Source organism: Microcebus murinus, chromosome 16 (genome assembly GCF_040939455.1).
Source record: "Microcebus murinus isolate Inina chromosome 16, M.murinus_Inina_mat1.0, whole genome shotgun sequence".
NCBI lineage: Eukaryota > Metazoa > Chordata > Mammalia > Primates > Cheirogaleidae > Microcebus > Microcebus murinus.
In genome coordinates, this window is record NC_134119.1 from 20,666,090 (window position 1) to 20,693,824 (window position 27,735).

Here is a 27,735-nt window from a genome sequence, read left to right on the forward strand (position 1 = left end):
CACTTGGTCTACTGGTGGGCCAAGACCCAGTGGTAACCTTGGTAGGAACCCTGTCTGAGTGGTCTGACCTACAGATTCTGGCTTATTGGTTGATTATGTCCATAACTCCAAATAAGGTAGAGAGCACACTTAGATCTTACTTAACCTATATGTTATGGGCTGCCTTGTGTCTCCCCTAAAATCCGTATGTTGAAGTCCTAATTCTAGTACCTCAGAATGTGACTGTATTTGGAGACTGTCTTTAAAGACATAATTAAGTTACAATGAGGTCATTAGGGTGGGCCCTAATTCAAAGTAACTGTTGTCTTTATAAGGTGAAACATAGACACGTACAGAGGGAAAACCATGTGAAGATAAAGGGAGAAGGTGGCCACCTATAAGCCAAAGAGAAGAAACCAATCCCACCTACGTAGACCTTGATCTCAGACTTCTAGTCTCCAGATTGTGAAAAAATAAATTTCTGTTGGTTAAGCCACCCTGTCTGTGGTATTTTGTTATGGCAGCCCTAGCAAATCAATACATCGTATAAAAGAAAAGAACATTTAGATCTGGTGCACAAGGGCCTGACTTGAGCTACCCTGAAGAACACCTGCAAAGCCAATTCTCAGATCTGAGTCAGCTTACAGATCCACTTTCTTCTTGAATGGAAGGCCGGCGGGGAATCCCTCGAGTAAGAGCCCTCTAATACCTTTGGAAGTTCATCCTATAAATCTTTCACTGGGACCTGTGGAGTTTACTAGCGTAGCTACATAAGAAAAAAGGGCAGTACCCAGAACTTTTGAGGATGATTGGACATTGGCTCTGAGATAATTAATTCTTAAGGTTCCTGATTGGTATTGTGACCCACCAAAGGGTGATAAATATTAATAGAAATTTGGCTTAAATTCATTTCACAAAGGGCCCAGCATGTCTGTGAAAACCTTCTGTAGTTGTCTTCTCAGTTGCTGAGTGTACTATTGGGACAGATTTACTCTGTAACACATGTGGACTCGGTATCTCATGACATGAGTACTACGATGATAAATAAGGCCCAGGTGAAAGTGTCTGGAATCTTCCCTCCCCACCAAAGCTGTAAACCAAAATCAATACTAATCCCCAGGGAATCAAAGAGATTGTTACCCTAGGATAACAAATCAATACTAATCTCTAGGGAATCAAAGAGATGCTACCATGAAGAATTTGAAATATCCATGAGCATTTTTTCATATAGTCTTATCTCACTTGCCTCTTTGGCCTAAGGGGAGACAGATGGGAATTTACAGAATAATGTAATGTAGAGTAATACAAGTTTAATTAGGCAGGGATTCTTTTCCAGAAGTGGTCTCTCAACTGGAGCGCTATTGCACGTAGCATCAGCACTACAGAGGTGCCAAAATCTTTTTTTTTTTTTGTATCCCAGTGAACACAGAAGCAGGTTTCTATCTACTGGCAGAGGTTGCCATATAGCTCTGCTGTTTTGCCTCGTTGCTCTGTTAACGTTTTGCTTCATGATGCTGTTCAGTCCACAGGGACCTTCATTATCTCACTATCTTGTAGGATACTGTTCTGGTCTACCACACTGAAGGCACTGTGATAGGATTTACACGGCAGAAGGTGGCCTGTATACTAGTTGTCATGCTAAGACACAGGCATGTCAGGTGGTGCCAAATAAAACCTTTTCAAAATACCGTTTCTAAATGTCCAATGTTCAGGAGCATGTGAAAGAGCTCATACAAAAGGCAAGTCAAGTTTTTTACACCTTGTACCTTACTATTAAGGGATAAGCACAAACTTCAGTAGGGATGTGTGTTTCTCTAACCTGTGTTAGTGACCTGAAAGGGTGACAGCTTGACTGACCCGTTGACTGGAAGATAAAAATTTGTCCCTGGTTAATCAAGGCCTTGCCCAATGAGGTGGTACCAGCCACAAGTAAATGAATGCAATGAGATAACATCGCTCAGCATGGAAAAAGAAAATCTGTCCAGTGGGAAGACTGTTAAGTGGTATATTTTGGGTCCATCCATGGGGCCTATGAGGGGAGATGGCCTGAGATATGAGTATATACTAATTGATTGGCAGTGGTTAATAGTTTGAAGAGAGGGTCAGGAACTCAGAAGGACAGGTAACAAAGACATTCGGGGAAAACTTATAAAGAGTGTGAGGATATCTGTCTCTTACATGAATGTTCTCCAAAAGGCCTTGTCTTAGTCTGTTAGTGCTACTGTAATAAAATACAACAAGTTGTTAAGAACAGAAATTTATTTTCTCACAGTTCTAGAGGCTGGGAAGTCTAAGACCAAGGAGCCAGCAGGTTTGGTGTCAGGGTCTGATATCTGTTTCCAAGATAGCACCTTGAACACTGAGTCCTCCAGAGGGAAGGACACTGTATCCTCACATAGCAGAAGGCAGAAAGGCATAAAGGGGACAAATTCCCTTCATCAAGCCCTTTATATTAGCATTAATCTATTCATGAGCCCAGAGCCCTTATGACATAAATGCCTCCCAAAAGGCCTCACATCCCAAAACAGTTCCATTGGAAATTAAGTTTGCAGCACATGAATTTGGGGGGACACATTCAGACCATAGCAGGACCCATTCAAGAGAGGTTGTTGTCATGAACTGGACAAGATGACCTATCCCATGGATGCTGGCCCCACCTCTTGCCCTAGCTGCCAAAGTACCTGCTCAAAGAGCTCATGCGCAGTGCAGCCATGGTGGCATGGATGAACATCCTGCTTGGGCTCTACAACATGGATTTAACCTTACCATGGCTGAGCAAAGTGCTCAATTTACCAGCTGTGACAATTAATCTGGGCTTCTCCCATCAAGTCTCATATCACAGAAAGATAGGCCAGCAGTGGTAGGTGGATTATATATGACCTCTTTCATCACAGAGGAGGCAATAATTCACCTTCACTAGAATGGATCCTTATTCTGGATTTGATGTATTTTCTATGCCTGCCACATTTCTGCAAGTCACATCATCAGTAGACTTCATGAAGGCCTCATTTAATGTTACCACCACAGTGATTCTGACAAAGAAACTTATTTTACAGGAAACAAAATAAAATTAAATGGTTGTACCAAGAAATCACACAAAGCTCAAAGGCAGCTGGCCTTACACAATGGTGGAGGGGCCTATTGAAAATTCAGTTATGATGCAAATTATGAGGCAGGACCTTGTAGAACTAAAGCAAGGGCCCAAGGGATGAAACCAAAGAGTTAAGTGGGAAATGACCACCTCAGCAAAGGTTTTCCATTCCCATTGATTCTGCTTCCTTTAGTACTCAAAGGAGGATTACAACCCAGAAAACAATGAATTGGTCTGAAAGTTCAAAGCACCATCTATTTGAGACTTTTTCTAGCACTAGACAAAGCAGCCAAAAGAAGAGTTGAAATGCTGGCTAATGATGAGACACCAGGGTGAGAGGCATATGGATAAAACACAAGGAATGCAATGGGTTCCACCTACTGGAGCATACCCACTGCTAAAAGTTAACGAAAGCTATGGCAACCCCCATCAAGATGAGACCAATAACAGCTCAAATCCCTTAGGAATAAAGGCAAAGAATCCTAATCAGTTATTAGCTAAGGACATAGGAAATATGAAATAAGCATTAGAGGAGGGAAAATATAAACATCAACTACTTATTCCATGGTTATAAAAGTTAGAATGGCCATATTGTCTTCCTTGCTGCATCATGTATGTATTTACATATGAAGGATGTTTTTGGGCTTTCTGTTTCTCTACTAATTTATTTAAGGTATACTGGCAATAGGTAACTTCATAATTTAGTTGAAAAGTTAACAGGTATGGGCTGAGAATGAACTAGAGGGGGATAGACATCATTCAGAAACCCTGGACTTGGAGCTGGGATTTCAGACCCTGCGTCATCTCTGCTGGAGGGTACGGTGAGCAAACTTCCTCTGCCGTGGGGAAAGTTATGTTGTTAGGCAATAGCTTGTTGTTATGGCTTGGAAGGTCATGAAAGAAGGATGCTAAGAAGAAAATTTTAGTGAATATTTGACACTTGTGTCCACCCACCCAAAAAGGCCAATATTCTGCATCCCATGACTCGCTTGCTACTAGGAGAGACAGCCAGGAGACCTGGTATTGCCTTGGAGTGGACTCAGAAGGAGTAGCCCAAAGCTGTGGCCACATGTCAGGCAGTCAGACTCAGCAGGATGGTGCAGAGGCTGGAGTTCCACAAGGCTTCTGATACCTGGTCTTGAGCTTTGCAGATGGCATGTACCAAAGCAGTCCCCATCTTGTTACTGAGTCTGCCCTGTGGGCCTTCAGAGCGGGGCTCTCTGGGACTCTCAGAGAGCCTGTGAACTATCTAATACCTTTAATTAACATTGTTTCCTGCTGAAGAACCAAACTCATTCTAGCTAGTATCAAGCAGAGAACAAACTGGATAAAGGACATTAGGCAACTAAGGTTCCAGACCACAAAGAGTTTCAAGCTGAGGGTGATCACTTTTTTGTTTTCAAAGGCCACTTTAGCAGCACAGGTATGGACGAACTTAAACAGGAGTTTGCCAGACAAAGGACAAACTTGCAAATGTAAAGGCACAGGGGTATAGACAATACAGATTTGGGGGAAATAGGAGGAGACAGAGCAGGATAGGTAAATTATGGCAATCCTCCACCTTACTAGGAAAAGGAAAGATATAATCATTTATGGAATGTATCACCTATACCAATACATATTAAGTATCTACTGAAAGCTAGGAACTGTGTTCCACTGGAGCTACAATAGAATAAAAGGAGTACCTGTCTTCAGGTGGCTTACACATTTGTGGAGAGGCAGATGTTAATCGAATGGTGGCAAGGAAAGTTCAGGGTGCTTGTGGGCCAGTGACAAGGGGATCTGTTGGCAAGATAAGCTTCCCTGACAAGAGGACTCTGATGAGTGAGCTGAAGATGGCAGATTCCAATATGGACAAAGGTCCCAAGATGAACAGAAGAATGAAGCTTTGAAAGAAAGAAATTAAGTCTGCTTAAGTGAGATGAGCCAAGCCAGGCTGCTGGAGTATAAAAGATGTAAGTTCCTATAGTTATTCTCAAGATGTATAATGGTACTGAGCAACAAATCAGAAAGCATCATCTAATATAATACTGTTTAAAATGAAAACTATATTTGCTCAAGGCTTTCAGTAACATTAATCTATCTGCCTGCTTATCTATGCCAGGGTGAACTCTTCAGATCAAGGATGCCTTCAAGGTGGGATCTGCAACTACAGTGCTTTCCCTAAAGTGGTACTACATCAGCATAGTCTGGTCCACAGCAGTCCAGCCACTGTCCTTTGTATTTCTACCACAAGAAATGCTATGAAATGCAGACTTAAAGTAAAAAAATTAAAAACATAACACTAACTGGGAGCTGGGGCTCACACTTGTAACCCTAGCACTTTGGGAGGCTAAGGTGAAGGATTGCTTGAGCCCAGGAGTTCAAGGTTACAGTGAGTTATGATTGCACCATTACACTCTAGCCTGGGCAGCAGAGCGAGATCCTGTCACCAAACAAACAAATAACTTGATAGAGTAGAAAGAACACAGGGTTAGAAGTCAGAAGAGCTGGGTCTGGGTTCAGGTCTGCCACTTATCATCCAAATACTCCTTCATTCAACAAGTCACTGACAGGGGTGGGAAACCTTCAGCCTTAAGAAAACATGTGGACTTCCTGGTCCTTAAGTAAGGCAATTTGAATCCAAATTTTACATAACAAATCCTTTTATTAAAAGGGGTGCAGCAGAGAAAGATGAAACTTTTCTTGTCTCCTTTGGTGCTTAAAAAGAATAATCTTGAAATCAGAATGGCACAGCTTCCGCATCCCTGCAAGTACTTGGGAGGTGGTGAGAGGGGAAGACACTGAATAAACAAGATATTCTCTGTCCTCAAGAAGATGACCTTTTGTGTAGGCAAGTCACTTAATCTTCCAAACTCTCAGCTTCTTCCCCTGTAAATCAAAGATATTACCATGCCACTGTGCTATTGGGAAATAGGACGGCTATCTCAACCTTGGTGTCCTTCACATTTTGTATCTGGTAACTCCTTGGGGGAGAGGGCAAGATGTCTCGTGCATTGTAGGGTGGGCAGTGGCACCACTGGCCTCTACCCTGGCTAGATGCCAGTAGCACCCCCCCACCCCCTACCAGTTATGGCAACCAAAACTCTCTGCATAAATTACCAAATGTCCCCTGGGATAAACTGCTCCCATTTGAGAACCTCTGAAATAAGGTGACATATATGAAAACATTTTAAAAAGCGTAAAGCTCCAAATCAATTTAAGTCAGTGTTAATATAAATCTATTTGTAAGACTATTTGTCCATAAAAAAAAAAAAATCCTCTGGCCCTCTCAGGGCTCATAGCCATCACCACTGGTACATACAAACACCACACCTAGGGTCCCAAGGGCCTGCCACTGCCACCACCAGCACCCATGTGGGCTGCCCAGAAGCCTAAGGACTGGCCTGCCTGCCTGGGGCCCACCAATACCACCACTGGTAATTTCACTCACTCCAGCAGCAGAGCTATCACATACCTGCACTCACTATCCAGAAGCCTGAGGATAAGCCCACCCAGAACCCACTGCCACCATCATCAGTGCCCAGGCATGCCTCCTAGGGGCCTGAGGTCTGGCCCGCCCAGCATCGCCACCTCCAGAAAAGCTTTGCCACAATTTCCATAGACAACTGCAGCCTAAGCCACTGAGGAACTCGCAGACATCACTGATGTTGATTACAGTTGAAGAAATCAGATGAAGACTACACTACTGTATCCACCCAGAACCACCGCCAAAGCACCCTACCCAATTGACACTACAGATACATCTACAGAAAAATGAAAGCTACTTCATACAATAGGAAAAAAAAAATCAACCATTAACCAGTTGTGCAGATATTAATGTAGGGACACAAGAAACTTGAAAATGCAAAAAAATGTGATACCTCCAAAGGTTAAACTAAATAATTCTCCAGTAACAGACCCCCCCCCATAGAAATATGTGAAATACCTGAAAAGGAATTCAAAATAATGATCATAAAGAAACTCAGTGAAATACAAGAGAACATACATTGAGAATACAAATTTAGAAAAATAATTCATGATCAGAATGAGAAATTTGACAGAGATTATACATCATAAAAAGGAACCAAATCAAAATCCTGGAACTAAAGAATTCAATGAATAAAATATAAAAAATACAATTGAGAACTTCAACAATAGACTAGATCATAGAGAAGAAAAAAATGAACTTGAAGGCAGGTATTTTGAAACAACCCAGTGGGGGGGGGGTAGAAAAAAGAATACAAAAGAATAAAGAAAGCCTACATGACATATAGCATATCATTAAGTAAACGAATATTTGCACTTTGGGGTTCCAGAAGAAGAAATGGGGAAAGCCATAGAAACCTTATTTAATAAAATAATAGATGAAAACTTCCCATGTCTTAGCAGAGAAATAAACATTCAGACACACGAAGCTTAAAGTTCCTCAAATAGATTCAACCTAAAAAGGTCACCTCCAAGGCACATTATAGTTAAACTGTTAAAAGTTAAAGACTTTTACTAAACTTTTACTAAATTAAAAGTTAAAGGCAAAGAAAGAATTCTAAAACAGCAAGAGGAAAGTGTCAAGTGCATAAAAAGTAATCTGCATCAAACTAACAGATTTCTCAGCAGAAACCATACAGGCCAGGAGAGAATGGGTTGATATATTCAAATTACTGAAAGAAAAACAAACAAATCTGTCAGACAATAATGCTATACCTATTAGAACCATAGAATAAATAAAGTCTTTCCGAGACAAGCAAAAATGGAGAGAATTCATAACCGTTAGACCAGCCCTACAAAAAGTGTTTAAGGGAGTCCTACATCTGGAAGAATAAGGATCTACCACACACAGAAATATAAAACTCACTGGCAGAACAGATTCACAAATGGGAAAAAGAAGGGAATCAAATGTTATCATGACAGAAAACCACCAAATTGCAAAGACAAAACAAGAGAAGAAGAAACAAATGATATACAAAATAATCAGAAAAAAATTAACAAAATTACAGGAGTTAAGTCCTTACCTATCAATAATCTTGAATGTAAATGGTTTAAAATCCACAATTAAATGATATAAACTAGATTTAAAAGGGACCCAACTATATGCTATCAACAAGAAACTCACTTCACCTGTAAAGACACGTGTTGAAAGTGAAGCAAAAAAGATATCCCATGCAGGCTGGGTGTGGTGGCTCATGCCTATAATCCTAGCTCTCTGGGAGGCTGAGGCAGGAGGATCACTTAAGCTCAGTTTAGTGAGCCTGAACAATAGTGAGACCCCATCTCTATTACAAAGAAAAAGGTAAAAAAAAAAAAAAAAAATATATATATATATATATATATATACATATATTCCATGCAAACAAAAACCAAGAGTATGAAGGGCTTGCTATACTTAGACAAAACAGACTAAGTCAAAAAACATAAAAAAGCACAAAAAGGTCATTGTGGAATGCTAATGGGATCAATTCAGCAACAGGATATAATAATTGTAAATATACATGCACCCATACTGGAGTACTCAGATATATAAAACAAAAGTTATCAGAACTAAACAGAGAGAGAGAGACAGAGAGAGAGAGAGAGAGACAGAGAGAGTGCGCGTACAACAAGCGCGCGTATGCATGCTATCGATACAATAATAGTTGGGGACTTCAACATACCATTTTCAGCTTTGAACAGATCATCTAGACAGAAAATTAACAAAGAAACATTGGATTTAAACTGCACTATAGAGCAAATGGACCTAACAGACATTTACAGAACATTTCATTTAACAGCAGCAGAATATACATTTTCTCATCAACACATTTAACATTTTACAGGATGGACCATATGGTAGGACACAAAACAAGTCTCAACATATTTTTAAAAATTGAATTTCTATCAGTTATCTTCTCAGAACAAAATGGAGTAAAACTAGAAGCCAATAATAAGAAGAACTTTGAAAACTGTACAGATATATGGAAATTAAACAACATGCTCCTAAACTATCACTGGGTCAATGAAGAAATTAAGAAGAAAAAAAATTCTTGAAACAAATGAAAATAGAAGCACAACATTCCAAAACTTATGGGATACAGAAAAAAGTGGTACTAAGGGAGAAGCTTATAGGAAAAACACCTACATCAAAAAAAGAGAAAGTTTTCAAATAAACAATCTAACAATGCACCTTAAGGAATTATAAAAGAACAAATAAAACCCCAAATTAGTAGAAGGAAAGAAACAAAGATCAGAGAAGAACTAAACAAAATAGAGTGAAAAAAAAATACAAAAGATCAACAAATGAAAGGTGGTTTTTTAAAAAAAAAAAACAAAGTCAATAAACCATTAGGAAGACTAAGGAAAAAAGCGAGAAGGCCCAAATAAATAAAACCAGAAACAAAAAAGGAGACATTACAACTGATACCACAGAAATATTAAGGATCATTAGAGGCTATTATGAACAAACATACACCAACAAATTGGAAAACCTAGAAGAAAAGGATAAATTCCTAGATACATATAAACTACAAAGATTTAACCAGAAAAAAAAAAAAAAATGAAAAGCCAAACAATCCAACAACAACACACTGTGAGACTGAAACAGTAATAGAAAGTCTCCAAAGACCAGATCAGAGCTGGATAGCTTTACCGCTGAATTCTACCAAAATTTAAAATAAGAACACCAATTCTTCTCAAACTATTCCAATAAATTGAAGAGGGAATTCTTTTTAGTTCATTCTACGAGGCCCATGTTATCCTGATACCTAAGCCATCAAGTACACACACACACACATACACACACACACACACACGTGCGCGCGCGCGCGCAAACTACAGGCCAATAACCTTGATGAACATAATTGTAAACAAACTCGAACAAAATATTAGCAAACCAAATCCAACAACATCTCAAAAAAAATATACACCATCCACTGAGTGTATATGGAGTAAAAAGAAAATTTTGAAAAAGGAAAAAAAAAAATGCACTATGATCAAGTGGGAGTTATTCCAGGTATGCAAGGATGGTTCAACATATGAAAATCAATAAAAGTGGCATATTACACCAACACAATAAAGACCAATAAAAGCCATATATAACAAACCCATAGCTAACATACTGAATGCAGAAAACCTGAAAAAGAACTAGAACAAGATAAGGATGCCCACTTTTACCACTCCTATTCAGCATAGTACTTACTAGCAGTCCTAGCCAGAGCAATTAGGCAAGAGAAAGAAATAAAGATATCCAAATTGTAAAAGAAAGAGTAAACTAGTCCTTCTTTGCACAAGACACAATCTTATATATAGAAAAACCCAAAGACCCCACCAGAAAACTGTTAGAAACGATAAATGAATTCAGTAAAGATACTGGATATAAAATGAACATACAAAATAGGCACGGTGGCTCATGCCTGTAATCCTAGCACTCTGGGAGGTCGAGGCAGGAGGATCGCTTGAGCCCAGGAGTTTGAGGTTGCTGTGAGCAAAGCTGATGCCACGGCACTCCAGCCTGGGCAACAGAGTAAGACTTTGTCTCAAAAAAGAAATTCAGCCATGTTTCTATACACCAATAACTGGCTGAAAAAGAAATCAAGAAATTAATCCCATTAACAATAGCTACAAAAAAGAAAACACCCAGGCATGTATTTAACACAGAAGGTGAAAGAAGGTTTTCTTCAATGAAAACTACAAAACACTCATGAAAAAAACTGAAGAGGCCACAAGAAAATTAAAAGACATACTATACTCATGAATTGAAGGAAATAAAAAAATTAATACTGTTAAAATGACCACACTACCCAAAGCAATCTATACATTCAATGTAATCCCTACTGAATATCAATGACATTCTTCACAGAAATAGAAAAAAAAATCCTGAAATTCATTTGGAACCACAAAAGAGCGTGAATAGCCAAAACCAAATTGAGCAAAACAACAAAGCTGGAAGCATAACACTACCTGACTTCAAAATATTCTACAAAGCTATAGGAACCAAAACAGCATGGTATTGTTATAAAACAGACACACAGACCAATGGAAAAGAATAGAAAATACAGAAATAAACTTACATATTTACAGTCAACTAATTTTTGGCAAAGGTGCCAAAAACACATGTTAGGGAAAAGACACCCTCTTTAATAAATTGTGCTGGAAAAACTGACTATCCATATGCAGAAGAATGAAACTAGATCCCTATCTCTCGCCACATACAAAAATCAACTCAAAATGGATTGAAGGCTTAAACATGAGACCTGAAACTATAAAACTAATAGAAGAAAACATAGGGCAAGTGCTTCACGACATGGGTCTGGGCAAAGATTTTATAGGTAAGACTTCAAAGGCACAGGGCAATAAAAATAGAAAAACGGGACTATATCAAACTAAAAATCTTCTGTATAGCAAAGGAAACAACAGAATAAAGAGACAACCTGTACAATGTCAAATATTTGCAAACTATTCATCTGACAAGGGACTAATATTCAGAATATATAAGGAACAATTGAACAGCAAAAAAAAAAAATCTGATTAAAAAATAGGCAAAGGACGGGTGTGATGCATCCTGTCTGGGGGATGGGCACACTTGTAGCTCTGACTCGCACAGTGTAAAGGCAATTTATGTAACCAACAATGTTTTTGTACCCCCATAATACCCTGAAATGAAAAATAATTAGAAATTAAAAAATACAGGTGAAGGATCTGAATAGACACTTTTCAAAAGACAACGTAGATATAGCCAACAAATGTATGAATAAATGCTCATCATCACTGATCATCAGGAAAATGCAAATCAAAAGCCCAATGGGATATCATTTCACCCCAGTTAGAATGGCTATTACCAAAAGGACAAAAAATAAATGCTGGTGGGGATATGGAGAAAAGGGAACTCTTATACATACACTCTTGGTGGGAATGTAAGGTAGTACAGCCATTGTGGACACAGTGTGGAGGTTTCCTAAGAAATCTGTTGGGATTACAATCCAGCATTGCCGCTAACTGGGTATTTAAAGAAAGGAAAGGAGGTCAGAATATTGAAGACATACCACCTGTACCCCCCCATTTATTGCAGCACTATTCACAAGAGCCAAGATATGGAAGCAATCTAAATGTCCATCAACAGACAGATGAATGGATAAAGAAAATGTGGTGTGTATATATGTATGTGTGTACACACACACACACACACACTGGAATACAGCCATTTAAAAGAATAAAATCCTGTCATTTGTGGCAACATGGATAAGCCTCAAGGACATTATATTAAGTGAAATAAAGTCAGACACAGAAAGAAATAGTACATGTTGTCACTCATATGTAGGAGTTAAAAAAATTGAGCTCCTATAAGTGGAAAGAACTGTGGGTATCAGAGGCTGGGAAGCGTAGTGGGGAGGAGAGAATGGGGAGAGGTTGGTTAAGGGATACAAAATTATAGCTAGATAGAATAAATTCTAGTGTTCCATAGCACTATATTATATATAACAATAATTTATTGCCTATTTTCAAAAAGCTAGAAGAGAGGGTTTTAAATATTCATAACACATAGATATGATAAATGTTTGAGGTGACAGATATACTAATTACACCGATTTGATCATTACACATTGTATGCATTAAAACACTCTATCTCAAACATGTATAATTATTACACGTCAATCAAAAAGGAAGGGGGAAAAAGTTTTTTAAATCCTTTAAAGAATTTATAATTTCCTTAAGAATGTTTTATTTGCTATTTTAATATATTTTTGCCTACCATTAAAAGCCCTGAGGGCTTTTTGGTTAATTTTCTTTACCCAAAGTATCTCCATTATGACATATTTTTTAAATGTATCACTATATTAACAAGACAGTCAGAGTCAAACATAATTGCCATCCCTACAAAGCAGAAATTTTATTTATTTTTTGTCCCAAAATCAAAGTGCTCTGTTCCTACCTTTTAAGGACAAGGGACTGGATCTTGTGAATTCTGTGTTTGACGGCCTGTGCTGTTTACGAACTCCCAAGTACTCCTTAACTCTTGAATCAATGGTTTCTTTTAACAGTAAACAGACTTCCTAAAATACATAAAAAATTGGATATAACTTTCTACTTTAATGCAATGCAAAAAGTTAACATAGTCCATGTTAAAAAGTCAACGCTGAACATTTCATTTTGTTTGCTTTTTAATTTAGCTATGAATGCTGAAAAAATGCTGTATGTGCTTGTGGATGACACTAGCAGGGGACCTCAAAATCCAGCCCTCCAGGTGTTTCTGCCACCGCTGCCTGTCCTGCTTAGCAGCCCCGGGTCCACAGTGCGCAGCTCGTGTGGAATGTGCGCCTCGCTCTCCAACAGCCCTCCAACGGTCTGAGGGACAGTGAACTGGGCCCCTGTTTAAAAAGTTTGAGGACCCCTGCACTATAGATTTAAATGTGCTACTAATGTTTGTTCAAAATCACGACGTTGGCTCACTGTGTGATCTGGGAAATTCATTTCATTTCTCTCTGCCTCAGTTTCACATTTCTAAAAGGAAGAGAAAAACACTTCAAAGTAAACATTAGGGTGACAAGGTGATAAAACCAGTGAGCTAAAGAATGTTTTCATGTAAACATCAGTTATTGCATTGTGATAAACAGAAGAGGAAAGTCAAATAGAGCCAACACAGGCTGGCAGCCAGGGCCCCAGGGAAATGTCCACTGTGGCCAGGCAGGGGGCTACGGATAGGGAAGGAGTCAGGAGTAAGGGCATGTTCTCAGACTGTTGGTGCACATGGCATTGGGTGCCCAGACCACAGTCCAGTCAACGGCAGCCACCCCCTGCAACCTCCCATTGTTTTTGTGGACTGTTGCTATATTTACAGGCACAGCATTGCCAGATCTTCCAGTTTGTTCCCCAGGAGCCAGAAACAGTGACTTTATACATTTTTTTTTTAATCTAAACACCATCATTCATTTGTTTCTGGCTTCAGGTTTACAAATCTACTGAAGAAGAAATAGTGCTATGCAGTGGGGTAAACTGAGAAATGACAACCAGTAATCTGAATTTTTTTCCACATTCTTGTTAATGATACTGTATGTGCCCCATTTGCTTTTGTTAAAACTGCACTATAGTCACCTATGAATGGTGAAAATGATTTAATGTCTCTAAAGTAGATTAACATTTATTAGGCAAGAGAAATGAGTGGTTTTAATTCAATTTCAACATTCCATATAACTAGCAAATTTCTGGGTATGTCAATTGTATTATATAATATATTGGTGGTATTTATGAAGAGGAAAAACAAAAATTTAAGCCATGCCACATAATGAGAAGATACTCTGCAGTGTTTCCTGCACTACCAGGAAAATGTAACCTAATGTAGGAAAAGAGAGTAAAATTGCATGCAAAAGAACTGATACTTAAAGACTGATAATTCTTCCCAAAGACTCTGCAGCAGGCTCAGAGTTGCCCAGGTCACTTCAAACCTGTTTCACTGGTTTCTTGCAATGTCATCTCAGGTTGATCTCTTTAGAATCTTCATAAATTAAAACAAGAACACAGTTTTTAGCTGCTCTGAAGAGAGCCATGCTAGTGAAACTTTTCTTTTATTACAAATGCTTGGACCCCTCAAACAGCATAGAAAAACCCTTGGTTTAACTCACAAATGTGAATTTCCTGCTTTTCATTTTACAGCTCAAAGATGTAGTGCCTTGTGGAACACAGAGATATCCATTTACAGTTGAGTGTTTTGGCATTGTTCACACAACAGAAAGGCAGCTTTGCCTCATGCTGGGTTTTCTTTCTTTTTTTTTTCTCTTTAACAATTAAAGAATTTTGCTTCACATGCAGGGTTCAACTATGACTGAGCTAGAAAATATGTGGAAGACATACATGGAAACAAGGATTGCTAAAATTTGGTCATAAATGCCCTATAAGGCTAGAACTAAAAATAGTGCGACAAAAATAAAGCAAAGGCCCATACGCATAAGCTCTCCCCCTCTAGCTATGGGGCTGTCCTTCCATGAGTCAGGTTTGACAAATGAAAGGTAGGCCATGAGCAATGTGGTCAAGATACCCGAGGAACTGACCACACCATGCTTGGGGAAGTCTTCTCTTCAGAACCAGAGCAATTCAAGGAAAGAAAAACTTCCAGCTACATGTGAGGGGCAGATGAGAAGACAGGTTAAAATCAGTGGACGAGAGAGAAATACAGAGGGCATCTCTAGGCTAATGGGGGCTTATGTTCCCTTCCTCAAGTTTACAAATGGAACAGTTTGAGTTTGACTGTTTGGGTACAAAGACTACTCGTGCTGGACTCAAAATAAACAGGTTTAATACATGTAATGAATTCCTTTTTCTAGAAAGGAACTGGATATTCTTAGGCTTTCACTATATAAAGGGCCTGTTAAAATGTAATCAAACTGGCTGCTCATGAAATCCCAATCATGCGATGATCTAATGATAAAAAAAAAGATGAAAGCTCTGGGACACTGAACACAGACTCAAGTCATATCCTTTCCTCGGCTAGCTTTGCTCCTTTCTTACACAAACTATCCCAGGGCAGTTGTCATCAGTGAACGTATATTTCAAAGGAGCAACTTGAAGTAGCAGCAGCAAACCGACTACTTTGCCTTGAGAGGACAGCTCAGCCTGTTGGCACTCCTGCCCGCTTGCAGCTGCCGCCACCGCCGGGCTGCTCCGCAGGTCCCATCACGCACTGCTCCTCTTTGCTAAGTCATGCCCCGCTGCCCTCCAGTAGGTACCAGGCGGAGCAATGCAGCTGCAGGTGCCACCTTGAAACAAACCTAGTCTCATGCTTCGGCTAAGAGGTGACTCACATACGCATGGCTTTATTTTAAAGCATTCCAAATCGGCTGTCTGTTTTGGGCAAAACTGATTAAACATCAACAAGAAAGGTCTAAGGCCGAGGTGGTCAATGGAGGAAAAGAACGGGCCTGGAATGGTGGATTCTAGAACATTGTTAATGTAAGTAAAGTCAGGAGGTTTTGGGTGAGGTCCCCTCGGGTGAATATTAGTCACTTTGGGGAAATGAATGAACTGTTTTGAATCATGGGGATGTATGCTAATAAGCTAAAGCAGGGAATTATGTGAAGGTACGTGGCAGTAGGAGATGGTGGTCTGCTAAATGTTTACAAGTCCTGAAGAGTCAGGCAGGGTGGCTCATGCCTGTAACCCAGCTAACTCAGGAGGCTGAGGCGAGAGGATCCCTTGCAGGTCAGGAGTTTGAGACCAGCTTGGGCAACAAATGGAGACCTCATCTCAAAAAAAAAAAAAAAAAAAAAAAAAGGAAAGAAAAGTTTTTTCTTTTTCTTTCAAAAAGGTCTGAAGAGGAAAATCCACAGTTATTTACCTGAAGGATAAATCCCATCATAATGAACCTAAGCTTTGGGTTCCTAGGTATCCTTTACAAAATAATGACAGCAAAGTCCTGGTGATACTACCTTTTGACTAAAAATGTGTTATCTGACAAATTTGGGGGGAGTGTGGGAGGATTTTTTTTTTCTAATGATCTCCAAAAGCTGACTGAAACAGTTACCACAGGAAAGCTTTTTATATATTTTTACCAATATTACTAGTTTCTTCTCTGTATAGTACCTTTTAATAAAACTTTTTATTTCTCACTCTAAAAAGCAATCGTGATAAATGAACATCATGGAGAACACAAAGTGTGATGATATTGTGAAAGTTATATACAAGTTGCTACCTGGCCAGCCCCATTCTCTGGTGAGCAGGGACTGGAGAACTAAACGCACCTCGGAAGCCACCACCATGATGGCATTCGGGTGGGAGCACCGAAATTTCGAACTAGGAGTGGACTTAGAACCTTCTAGTAGAACCCTTCCACCTGCAGGGGAGGTGGCAGAGGATGAAAGAGGTCCACCATGCTCCTATACACAGGACCAGTTGGTTTCCTGACTGACCAACATGAGGGAAAGAATATAGTCAAATATCTCACCTGTCAAAGGTTCATGATAATAAAAGGACGGCAGAAAAGCAGCAGTTTTAAGACAGGTGTGAAGGATCAGCTTGTGTTAACCTCCACACCTGCTCCAGGTGTTCCAGCCCATCCTTCCAAACCAGTCAGATTAAAATGCCTGCTCACCTGGAATAGTCACGTTTAACTACTACTTCTCCTCTTTTTAAAAATGGAGAAGCCCGTTCTCCCTGGCCCCAAACAAAGAGGTAGCAGATTTCTGGTTTAAATAACAGAGTAGCACATAAAGTGAATGGATGTGACAGTTTCTGAATGGGGGAAAAAAAAAAAACAACAAAAAACTGCATGTATCTGTGTATGTTGTTGGGAATACAATTGTTTTTCAAGGGATAAATACCACTTAATATTTTTCCCCCACTAAGAAAAATGAAAGCTGCTAAGAGCTAACATTTCTTCTAGCAGTAGCAGTTGCTTGCATTTAAAGCGTAAAAAGCTTCGCCGTACCTCTTTCTTCTGTTCAGAAAACCAGCTGGTATCCTTGTCTGAACCTTGCGGCAATATATGAAGATCCACCAGGACAGCAAAATTCCCACACTGAAAGACATGGATAGCAGAGTCAGTGTCTGCGAGGCTCACGTCCAGCAAACGATGAGAGAAAATCTCACAAATTCCTGTGCGGTTGCTCACGATGAAATGGCAACAACGTTCACTACTAGGCAGCAATCTTAACACCACACAGGGCTACAGGTCGTACCCTACTACTTTTCCTAAGTTTGAAATTTACAGCGGAAATGCTAAGGAGAAATGCAGTGTTAATCAGGATAGGAAAGACAGAATATTTGTCTCTGGGCAGCACCTCAAAAGGGGATGCCCAGGTATCCCAGGGGCGATTGGAAGACTGTCAAATACTGAGGGAAGTTAAACAGGCCAGGACTAGGGAGGCTCCAGAAAGAATGATTCCATGCACAGCCGGAAGAATTCTTTCTTCTAAGCAGGAAAGAGCAGATATAAGCTACTGAATTTTCAGACAGACAGAAGGACCGGCTGGGAGAAGAGAAAGGTAGATACTGAATGCCGGCTATCAAAACTAAAGAAACTTTCATTGAAATATGCTACAAAACTGTATACAGCCTACCTCTCCTTCTTAGTCTATGGGCTAGCGCTGTCCAGCACTTTAGAAAAAATGGAAATATTCTGTACCTATGCTGTTCCTGAGTGCTTGAAATGTGGCTATTGTGACCAAGGAGCTAAATTCAAAATTTTAAATAGCCACCTGTGGCTAGTGGCTCCGTATTAGATAGCACAGCTACAGACCCTTGAAAAGTCATAGGCTTGTAAATCCTCACACCTTATGAGTAAAGTACTTTCTGAGAATCACAATATAACTGTGAATAAACTAATCTAGAAATGAATGGTAGACCAAGACTGTAGGCTGGGGATGTTTTAACTGGCCTAGAGGTTCAAAGTGAACCACAGGAAAAAAAAAATCAATTTCACCTTTTTGGCTGAATAGTTTTTGTTTTTTAAAATTCTGTGGTATAAATCAAGGGTGAAAGGAAAGTAGTTTCAAGAAACAGTGTTAAAACATCAGACATAAATATGGAAAGAAACTGAAACTTGACACCTACTTCACACCATACACAAAATTTAATTTGTGATGGATCATAGACATAAACATGAAAGTCAAAACTAATTTTCCCAACCTCTGGGATAGGAAGATTTCCTAGACGAGATCCGGAAAGCACCAGATATTGAGAAAAAAAATTGTTAACTTTGACATTGCCAAAATAAAAACTTATGTTCATTAAAAAACACCATTAATAAAATATGTATGTCACAGACTTGGAAAAAAAATGTATTCATAAATACATATATCTGGCATAAAGGACTGGTATCCAAAACACAAAAATTTTTTTTACCTTTAAAATTCAGTCATATAATGTGAATAAATGACCCTATCTTTGTACCCACACACAAAAAAAGCTTACCTTCAAAACACGTAAAAAACTACAAATGAATATTTAAAAAACAACCCAAAGTCAGACATTTCACCAAATTAAGATAAATGGCTAATAAGAACATGAAAACAGTGTTCAACACCATCAGTCATTAGCAAATGCAAATTAAACCAACCAAGAGATATTAAATACAACTACAATACCCTCCAGAATGACTAAAATTAAACAGACTGACACTACACTAAATGTTGTTAAAGATACGGAGCTACCCAAACTTTCATACTTTCCTAGTGAAAATGTAAAATCATTTAACTACTTTGGCAAACAGTTTGCCATTTTTCTACAGTTAAAAATTCATTTATTTACCAACTGAGCCAAGAGAGAGAAAGCATATGTGCACACTAAGACTTGTGTGCAAATGTTCATGGAAGTGTTATCTATAATAACCCAAACTGAAGACAACCCAAAAGTCTATCAACAGGAGAGCAAACAAGTTGTGATATATTCATGCAGCGGAACGCCACTCACCACACTGCTGATATACTCAACGTGGATTAATCTCAAAAACATTAGGCTGAGCAAAATAAGTCAGAGCAAAAGAATACTCACTGTATGATTCTCCATCTATATAAAATTCTAAAACAGCAAAACCAATGTATAGTGAAAAAAAATCAGAGCAATGATTGCCCAGAAAGTAACTGGCTGAGAACCAGCACCAAAGCAATTTGGTATGGTGATGAGAATGTTATTTTGATGGGATATCGTAGGTATACACCTAAGATCAGTTCCTTTCACTCTGTATAAATTACACATCAATAATAATTTTTTAACATTGTGTAAAAATGTATTCGGATTTGTTGGTAGTTATTCAAAAGGTAGGTACTATGTCCCTGAAAATGTATGGTTATTTTGAGGGAGACCAAAATGAACCGTGAAGCACGATAAAAGATGGCCTCCTATGATGTCAATTGCACTGTGACCCACTAAACTCAGTTTAGCGTGCTGCAGCCAGCATTTTATTTTAATGAAATATTAGAATGCAATAAAAAATATTAGTGTCACATGTTAAGGCCAAGAATTGTTTTGTGAAATATAAGTACGTGTGTAGTGAGTTACGCTGGAGAGCCTATTTCTTATTGCAGGTTGTGGTCAAAAATGTTTGAAAATCATATTCAAGTATACTGTTATTTTTAAAGTTTCTTCTCAACTGTTGATTATAGATTTAACCTTTAAGGAGTATGCTGCCACCAGGTGGAGGTTGAATGCCACAACTAGAAGATCTCAGCCAGGAAATATTAACCTTTTGTACGCCATGGACCTCTTTAACCATCTGTGAAGCTGATGAGATTTGCTCAGAATAAATGTTCTTTTTTATTATTTTTAATTTTTTTGGTTTTTTTAGAGACAAGGTCTCACTATGTTACCCAGGCTGGATGCAAACCCCTGGGCTCAAGCTATCTTCCTGCCTCAGCCTCCCAAAGAGCTGGGACTACAGACATGCATCATCGCACTTGGCTAGAATAATATTCTTAAATGCATAAAACACACCACATAGGATTAAAAAGAAGACCAATTACGCTGCAGTATGGTTATCAAAACAAAACAAATTTGTGATATAGTAATGTATGCACTTGTTTATTAAGGCATTGGTTTTTCTTGTCACATAGTAGTGGATATAGTGAGACTAATAAATCTGAAGTAGTGATGAACATAAATAATATTTTCTGATACTTGCAATGACTATTATGTAATATGAAAAGAGCTACAATTCCTAATGGTGACAAATATTGCTAATGCTATTGTATTCTGAATCCTACATTCATAATGAAAGGAAAACTAAATTGATTAGAACTTGGTCAAAATAAAGATATAACTTTTTTTTCTCATCCAAATTCACCGAACCTCTGGACTCATGCCCACTGAAATCCCAGGAATTCTAGAATCAAAGTCCTTCTAATGCTGTGAGACGTGGCTCACATACATTTCACTGAGGTTTTCCATAGCTTCTCCACCCCAATTCTTCATTCTAAACCAAGTTCTCTGCTACCTCTTTATCAGCAAAAATAATTCTTAAAATAATTTTTTTAAAATAGTGAAGCTTAAACAACTTGACTTAGTACTGTCACAGTAGCTTTCTAAAGGATTAAATAGCAAGGTCCAATTTGGTATTTTGCTCAGCATTTTGTGACTTTGGTCACAGATAACCTAGTTTAAGTTTCATTATAAACAGACCGATTAGAATGTCGTGTTTCTGGTTTTTAATAAATCATGGAATCTTATGCTGGTGATCCAACTTTCCCAGGGTTTCCGAATGACTCCAGTCCCCTCCCCCACAGCAGGCTGTCCCTGTGCAGCCAGCAATTCTGAGCGCTCCAGCTTGAGCTCTCTCAAACTCCCACACTCCTCAGACGGATTTTGCCTTTCTAAAAGTTCCCTGCTCTTAAAGCTTTGCTTTTCTCCCATGGGTAAACAGAAGGGAAAAAAAAAATAAAAGAAAGCTTCTCACCACTGCCAGCGGCCCAGCCTCCCTTTCTCCTCCTCCTTAATGAGGAGGAGGCTATTTCTCCTCTCAGAGGATAAACTCTCCAGCTCTCTTCTGAGAGGAGCAAGACAGTAACCAACACTTTTTTCTCAGGCCAGAGCTGGTCATTTCGCAGAGGCCAAGTTGCCTCTTTAACAGCCCGCAAGCTGCTAGAAGCTGTTTCACAGCCTGTGCACTGCGCTCTGAGTCCACAGGCCAGGCAGGGTCTCATCCTAGCCTCTACCCTCTCCCTCCCAGAGGTTTCTGCCCAACCTGGGAGTCCTCCCTAACTCCTCTCTTTCCCTAACCCTATAGAACCAGTCAATGCATCTTGTTGATTTTATTTTTTAAAGAGCTTTCAAACATTCCTTTTCTCTTGTTCCGTTGCTCGTAGCATCTCCCACTTGGGATATTAGAGCCACTTGTATTGGCGTCCCAGATGAACCCTTGGTGCCTCTACCAGGGCAATCTCCACCACACAAATTGGAGGCCCCACCCCTCCCTGCCTCTCCTGTTGTCTCCTACACGTGCCTGCATTTTTCACCCTCGGCACAGAAGGCACCTCACAGCTCCCACGCTTGGTGAGCTCCTATGCAACCTCGAACCCTAGCGGGAGCGTGGCCATCTCCATGAAGCTCTTTTGAACGGTTTCTCCCTCCCTCCTCTGGATCAGACATATTTCTCCTGTGCTTATTCACTTCTGCTTTAAATGACTGGTCCATGCAGGGTGCCCCCTGGCTAGACTGTTAGCTCTGAGGAGACAGGATCCATACCTCTGTGTCAATTAGTATCTGCAATGATTAGCACAGCACCAGCTCACAGCAAATGCTTAATATTTATCGAGAGCAAGAAAGAACAAATGACAGAATAAATCAGCCCCGAGTTTTGGGCAAATCGCAGCCTTGTCTGCAAAGTGAGGGTTTCTCAGCTGCTATTCCTATTCAGCCCAAGGCATGGATGCATCATAGAACAACTTCCTCCTTGTTCTGGAGCGGTCACAACTATGTCATCACCAATGACAACTAGTTATTTTTCATATTTTGTAAAAAGGGAATACAAGGATCCTAGGATTGCTGTACCGTAAACTCACTGCCTACCAAGTATGTTGGTTATTTTTCCTATCTCTTTACTAAGAATCCAGAGCTGCCACTTGCACTATTTCCAAGTCTTCAGAGGTGGGAGCCATTGTCCTCTGATTTTACATTAAGTATGAAATAAAGGTGACAACGTTAACATTTCTCAACACAAAGGCACCTCCAGAGCAGGTTCAGAATTCTGAGAGACGTGGCATATTCTCGCTCACTTGTTGATTCATTCATTAAGCACCTGCTGAGTTTCACAGGGGCACCAGGCCAGGTCTGAGAGAGGGGCCAGTGACAGGGCACTGTGGCATGCACAACATGACACAGCACACACCCAGGACAGAGGTAGCAGAGGGACAGCTCTGCCTGAGGGAGGCCAGGGAAGGGGAGGTGATGTCTCAGTGAAGTCCTGAGGAACAGGGCAAGTGAGGCAGAAAGGAAAAAGAACAGCACACCCATGTGGAGAAAGAGGCTGACCAGCTCAGTGTGCTCTAGGGACAGAAAAGAGCCTCCCGATATGAAAATACAGGGCAACGCTGCAGATGAGGCCAAAAGGGCAGGGGGCACTGGCCATGGGGGAGCCCAGAACAGGCTAAGGGGACTAAGGAGGTGGAGGGCTCTGTAGGTAGGAATGTGGCCTATGGGCAGGTGGGGGGACAGTAGAGCCAGACAGATTGGGTCCTTATGGGGGCTTTGAACCTAAGAAGAGTCCGGGCACAGTGGCTCGCGCCTGTAATCCTAGCACTCTGGGAGGCCGAGGTGGGCGGATTGCTTGAGGTCAGGAATTCGAAACCAGCCTGAACAAGAGACCCCGTCTATACTATAAATAGAAAGAAATTAATTGGCCAACTAATATATCTAGAAAAAATTAGCCAGGCATGGTGGCTCATGCCTGTAGTCCCAGCTACTCAGGAGGCTGAGGCAGGAGGATCACTTGAGGCCAGGAGTTTAAGGTTGCTGTGAGCTAGGCTGACGCCATGGCACTCACTCTAGCCTGGCCAACAAAGCGAGACCTTGTCACAAAAAAAAAAACAAAAGAACCCAAAGAAGAGACAATGGGAGGTCTCCTGAGGTGACAGGGAAGGGCAGATTACAGGGATCTTAAAAGACAGAAGCAGGAGGATGTGGCTGAGTGTGAGGCACAGGAAAGGCCAGGAAGAGGGCACAGGGAGGTTTCTATCACGCCACATAGATGGGGCCGTGTGGAGGCGGCTGCCGAGAAGCAGCACGGGTTGTCACTGGCATTTACATCCACCGGGCAGTAAGGACTTAAAGCAGCTTCAAGCAACAGAGCAAAGATTAAAAATGGGTAAAATAAGAAAGAAAAACAAGGGTAAAAACATAAAATGTTTTTACAGGCAGTGAGTGACAGACCCAAGAATCAAATCCAGATCTGAGAGACTCCAAAGCCCCTCGCCAGACATTACCATGAAGAAATCCGCCCCCTGTAGATGGCCACTCAGGACACGCTTCCAGACCCTACGTGTGGGCACCTTTAAGGCTGCCTCACCTGGAACCCACGCCAGTTTATTTGGGAACTGGTCCCCTATGCCCTGTAGGGTGAGTGACAGTAGCCACGTTTGCCCTATAAAACTCTACCCCCCTTAGCGCCTGGTGACTGAACCAGGGATTCTGAACAGGGCCACTCAGCCCACTTGCCTGGGAAGTACTCCATCATTGTGGGGTACCATACCATTGTGGGGTACCATAAGAATGTAGTGAAGGGGTGAAAACCCCACCAGAGAGAGAGAGAGGGGAGGGAACGGTGGTTAGAGAGAGAAGGAAGGATAAGGAGGGAAAGAAAAGAAGGCAGGAGAGGATGACAGCAATTACTCACGCTATGCACGTGGGACGTGGGGTGGAACTGTTGGGGAAGAAGGGGGGAACTCCCAACATCAAGACCCCTATCCAGAGAGTGAAAAACTGAAGAAAAGTCAACACAAGTATGTTGTCAGTTTAATCCCCTTGGCTTGTACCTCATGTAAAATCCTGGCCCAGGGAATCAAGCTTAGAGTTTACATTCAAAAAAAGAAACCAGTGTATCTCCTGGATGGCATATAAACTGGCAGACAGGGCAGGAGATTGGAGAATAAAGAGCCATTCTGTTGGAATATACTATATCCTTAGTCCAACTGCAAGAGCTTACTAATGGTGAACAAGTTGGCAATAACAATAGTTAAGATTCACTGAGCACTTATCTTGTGCCAGATACTGCATCAAGCCCTTTCTGTACAATATGGCACTTAATTCTCGTGACAACCCAGAAAGGCAGAAACTTTCTCACTCGGTGTTCTCGGTGTTCGGAAACACAGAAACTTAAGAGCGCTCTTTCTCTCTTAGAAGATCCCTGGTGATCGTGGCTGGGTTTTGTTTGGTGTGGTGCCTTGCCAACCTGGCAATACGTGTCAGGTCGGGTACAAGGAACACTTCATAATCTTAGTAACAGAATTAGACACAGCCTGAATTTGAGATCACAGCATCAGAGAAGGCCTGGAGAAAGCCCTCTGTTGACAAATGGGAGAAGGATCTAGCACAGGAAATCCAAAGAGGGCAAATCTCTTCTGACAATGCCCCAGTGTAGGAGAGGCTGTGACACCTCCCTTCTCTGTGTCAGTTTCCCTATAAGAAAAATGACTGGCCACCACTAGATCTCCTTCAAGGTGCCTTTCCTTGTAGATCTCATCTCCTGGTTGATTTGGTCTGCAGCCATCTACTTGAATTCTACTAACACATACAGTGTCTGTTCTTGGTGTGAAGGTTACAAAAGAGCCACACGGAATCTGGCACCTTGTACTGTCCTCTATCAGTCTACTATGGGTCACCAAAGCACAGCAGTGAAATTGACTGCTGTTTTGGAACAGAAAGCAGGAGAGCATGTTTCCTGCTGTGCTGATCTCTGTGGGAATGTCTTAGTAACCAATGACAGAAAGTGCCAGTCACATGGCCAGAAAATCATGATATGAGCCATGGGAAATGGAGACACCCAGTGGAATTGGCTGAGGCAAAAATCTTAGCAACCAAGGAGCTCTTGCCCAAAGCATCCTCTGACACTCTCGGGCAGGATTAAGCTCTTCCCCACTGCCACAGCACTCCGTTCATGCTTCCCCCGAGGAACTTATCACAGGCTGCAAACATGTGACTACACACATCCATCTCCCTCCAGGAGGTCTGCGGAGGGGGGCGGGCAGAGGGAGATGCCTTCAGTTACCCTTGGGTTATCGGTGCCTAGTACTGGGTCTGGCACACAGATAGGCACCAAGAGTGTTTGTTAAATGAACGAAAAAATACATCAGTGATGAAAATGACTTAAGTAGCTGGCTTGTTTTCTCTTTAGGAGGGATTACCTCCCTCTTATCTGCACCCTGAACTCAGAAGGAAAAACCTTACAATCAAGCTCATGGTTGACAACTGAGGCTGCCTCACGTATGCACAGAATATAGTCACCCCGGAAACAGGCAGCAGTGATCACTGCTCCTAGGCAAAGGGTTATTTTCCCACCATCTAGTCAGTAAAGTGGAACAAGATGCAAGTACCAGACCCAGGTTGATGGTTCCCAAGGGGGAACTTCCTGGTTGCAAAAGGATGACTAGTTCTTTAAGCTCAAGTTTTTCTGGTTGAAAGGGAAGCTGGAGAGGGTGTGAGTTGCCCGAGGTGAGGACTCGGGAGGGGAGGGAACTTCTGTCCCCTGTTTGGTGTCTGTTGTGGGAATTCTGACTACAGGTCAAGAATGTACAACTTCCCAGTCACTTGTTTTTCATAATAGATTTGTGACTATGGATGGGGAAAGATTCTACAAAGATAAGGAGCAAATCACAAAGGAATGAGAAAGAAAGAAGGAAAAGCAGAGCAAATAGGTTTGACCTCAGCTTCTAAAGAGAGAAAATTGAGAAAGAGGCTGTGATATCCTTCAGGAAATTGTCTCTGGTTTCCTACTATGAAAGAGGTTTTTTTTGCCTTTTGATCTGCAGTGACAACAGGGTGGCTCAGGCCTGTAGTCTCAGCTATTCAGGAGACTGAGTTGGGAAGATTGCTTGAGCCCAGGAGTTCTGGGCTGCAGTGAGCTGTGATCATGCCAGCCTGGGCAACAGGGAGAGACTCTGTCTCTAAAAAAATAAAAATAAAAAAAGATTTGAGAAGGGAAGCAAAGTGCTGTTGGGAATAAGGCAATGACCAACCAAAGCAGTATTATGAAAGGATGTTTAAATTTAACATGTGAAGCCGGAACCTTTGAGTAGAATTCGTGGCTGAATCACAGATTCTAAAATCCATCATTGCATGAAGACTGTAGTTAGGACCAAGCTCTCAGTAGCTTCCCCCTTGAAAGATAAGAACTGACTTCCTTTCTTTAGACACTTTCCCCTGTGATTTTCAGGAAATGATTCTTGCAAGTGGAGCATGCAGGCCGGTGGCATGCACAGAGCACGTGTGGCAATGAGTATGTTGGCCTGGGGCTCAGGATAGGCCTGACTTCAAACCTGGCCCTGAGCCTCCGTGGCTCCAAGACGCTGGGTAAATTCCTCTGATATAAAAGGAGGACGGCAATGAAAACACCTCCTGAAGTTGTTTTGAGGCTTAAAAGAGAAAATGTAGGCACAAGCCAGCCACACAAAGGACTCAAGAAAGAAATATTGGTTGCTTTTTTTCTTTTTTTTCTCCAAAGGTAAGAATTTGTCTTAAATTCCAGGGCATTTTAAATGAATTCTGAATTGTCAGTTCCATAAGATTTATAAACAGATAGGGCAGAGGTTTCCACCTATTTCTACTCAGAGCCAATAAATGCTTCATAATTCTTTTGCAACAGTTTACTCTAGCCACACGCTGCTTCCTAGAAGAGCAGATGGCTTGTAACCATACCAGACTACAAGGTAAAAATACGAACTCTCCTCTTACATCTTTCTGCAACAGAGAACATGAAATGAAAAGATAACCTGAGAGAAATTATTGGATACTCGTCTGTAGGACTCCTGACCCAAGAGGGTGTGAAGTGGCTGGGAAAAACAGGTACTAGCCACATTTCTCAACACGTGGGTTGCTCAGGAGCACGTTGGGATCAATTCTGGCATTTGTGATCTGAAAATCAGGTTTGGTAAACAACAGGAGGACCAGTGCCCACAAGTTTTGCTCACAACTTTATCTAGCATGTGCGATCATGAAGCTTTGGAATGTGGGTTTGAATTTTAACTCTCTAAACATTAACCTGTTAGAAAATATTCTTTTATATCCCTGAAGCATCTTGATATAAA

General features: G+C 40.8%; 1 protein-coding gene across 1 annotated transcript in view; it reads right to left on the bottom strand.

Moving 5' to 3' along the window:
- SLX4IP (SLX4 interacting protein) overlaps positions 1 to 27,735 on the bottom strand; it is a 186,357-nt gene that overhangs the window by 56,458 nt on the left and 102,164 nt on the right. The window contains 2 exon segments of the mRNA XM_076010924.1: positions 12,951 to 13,071; positions 17,436 to 17,525. Of these exon segments, the coding sequence (XP_075867039.1) occupies positions 12,951 to 13,071; positions 17,436 to 17,525 (211 nt within the window).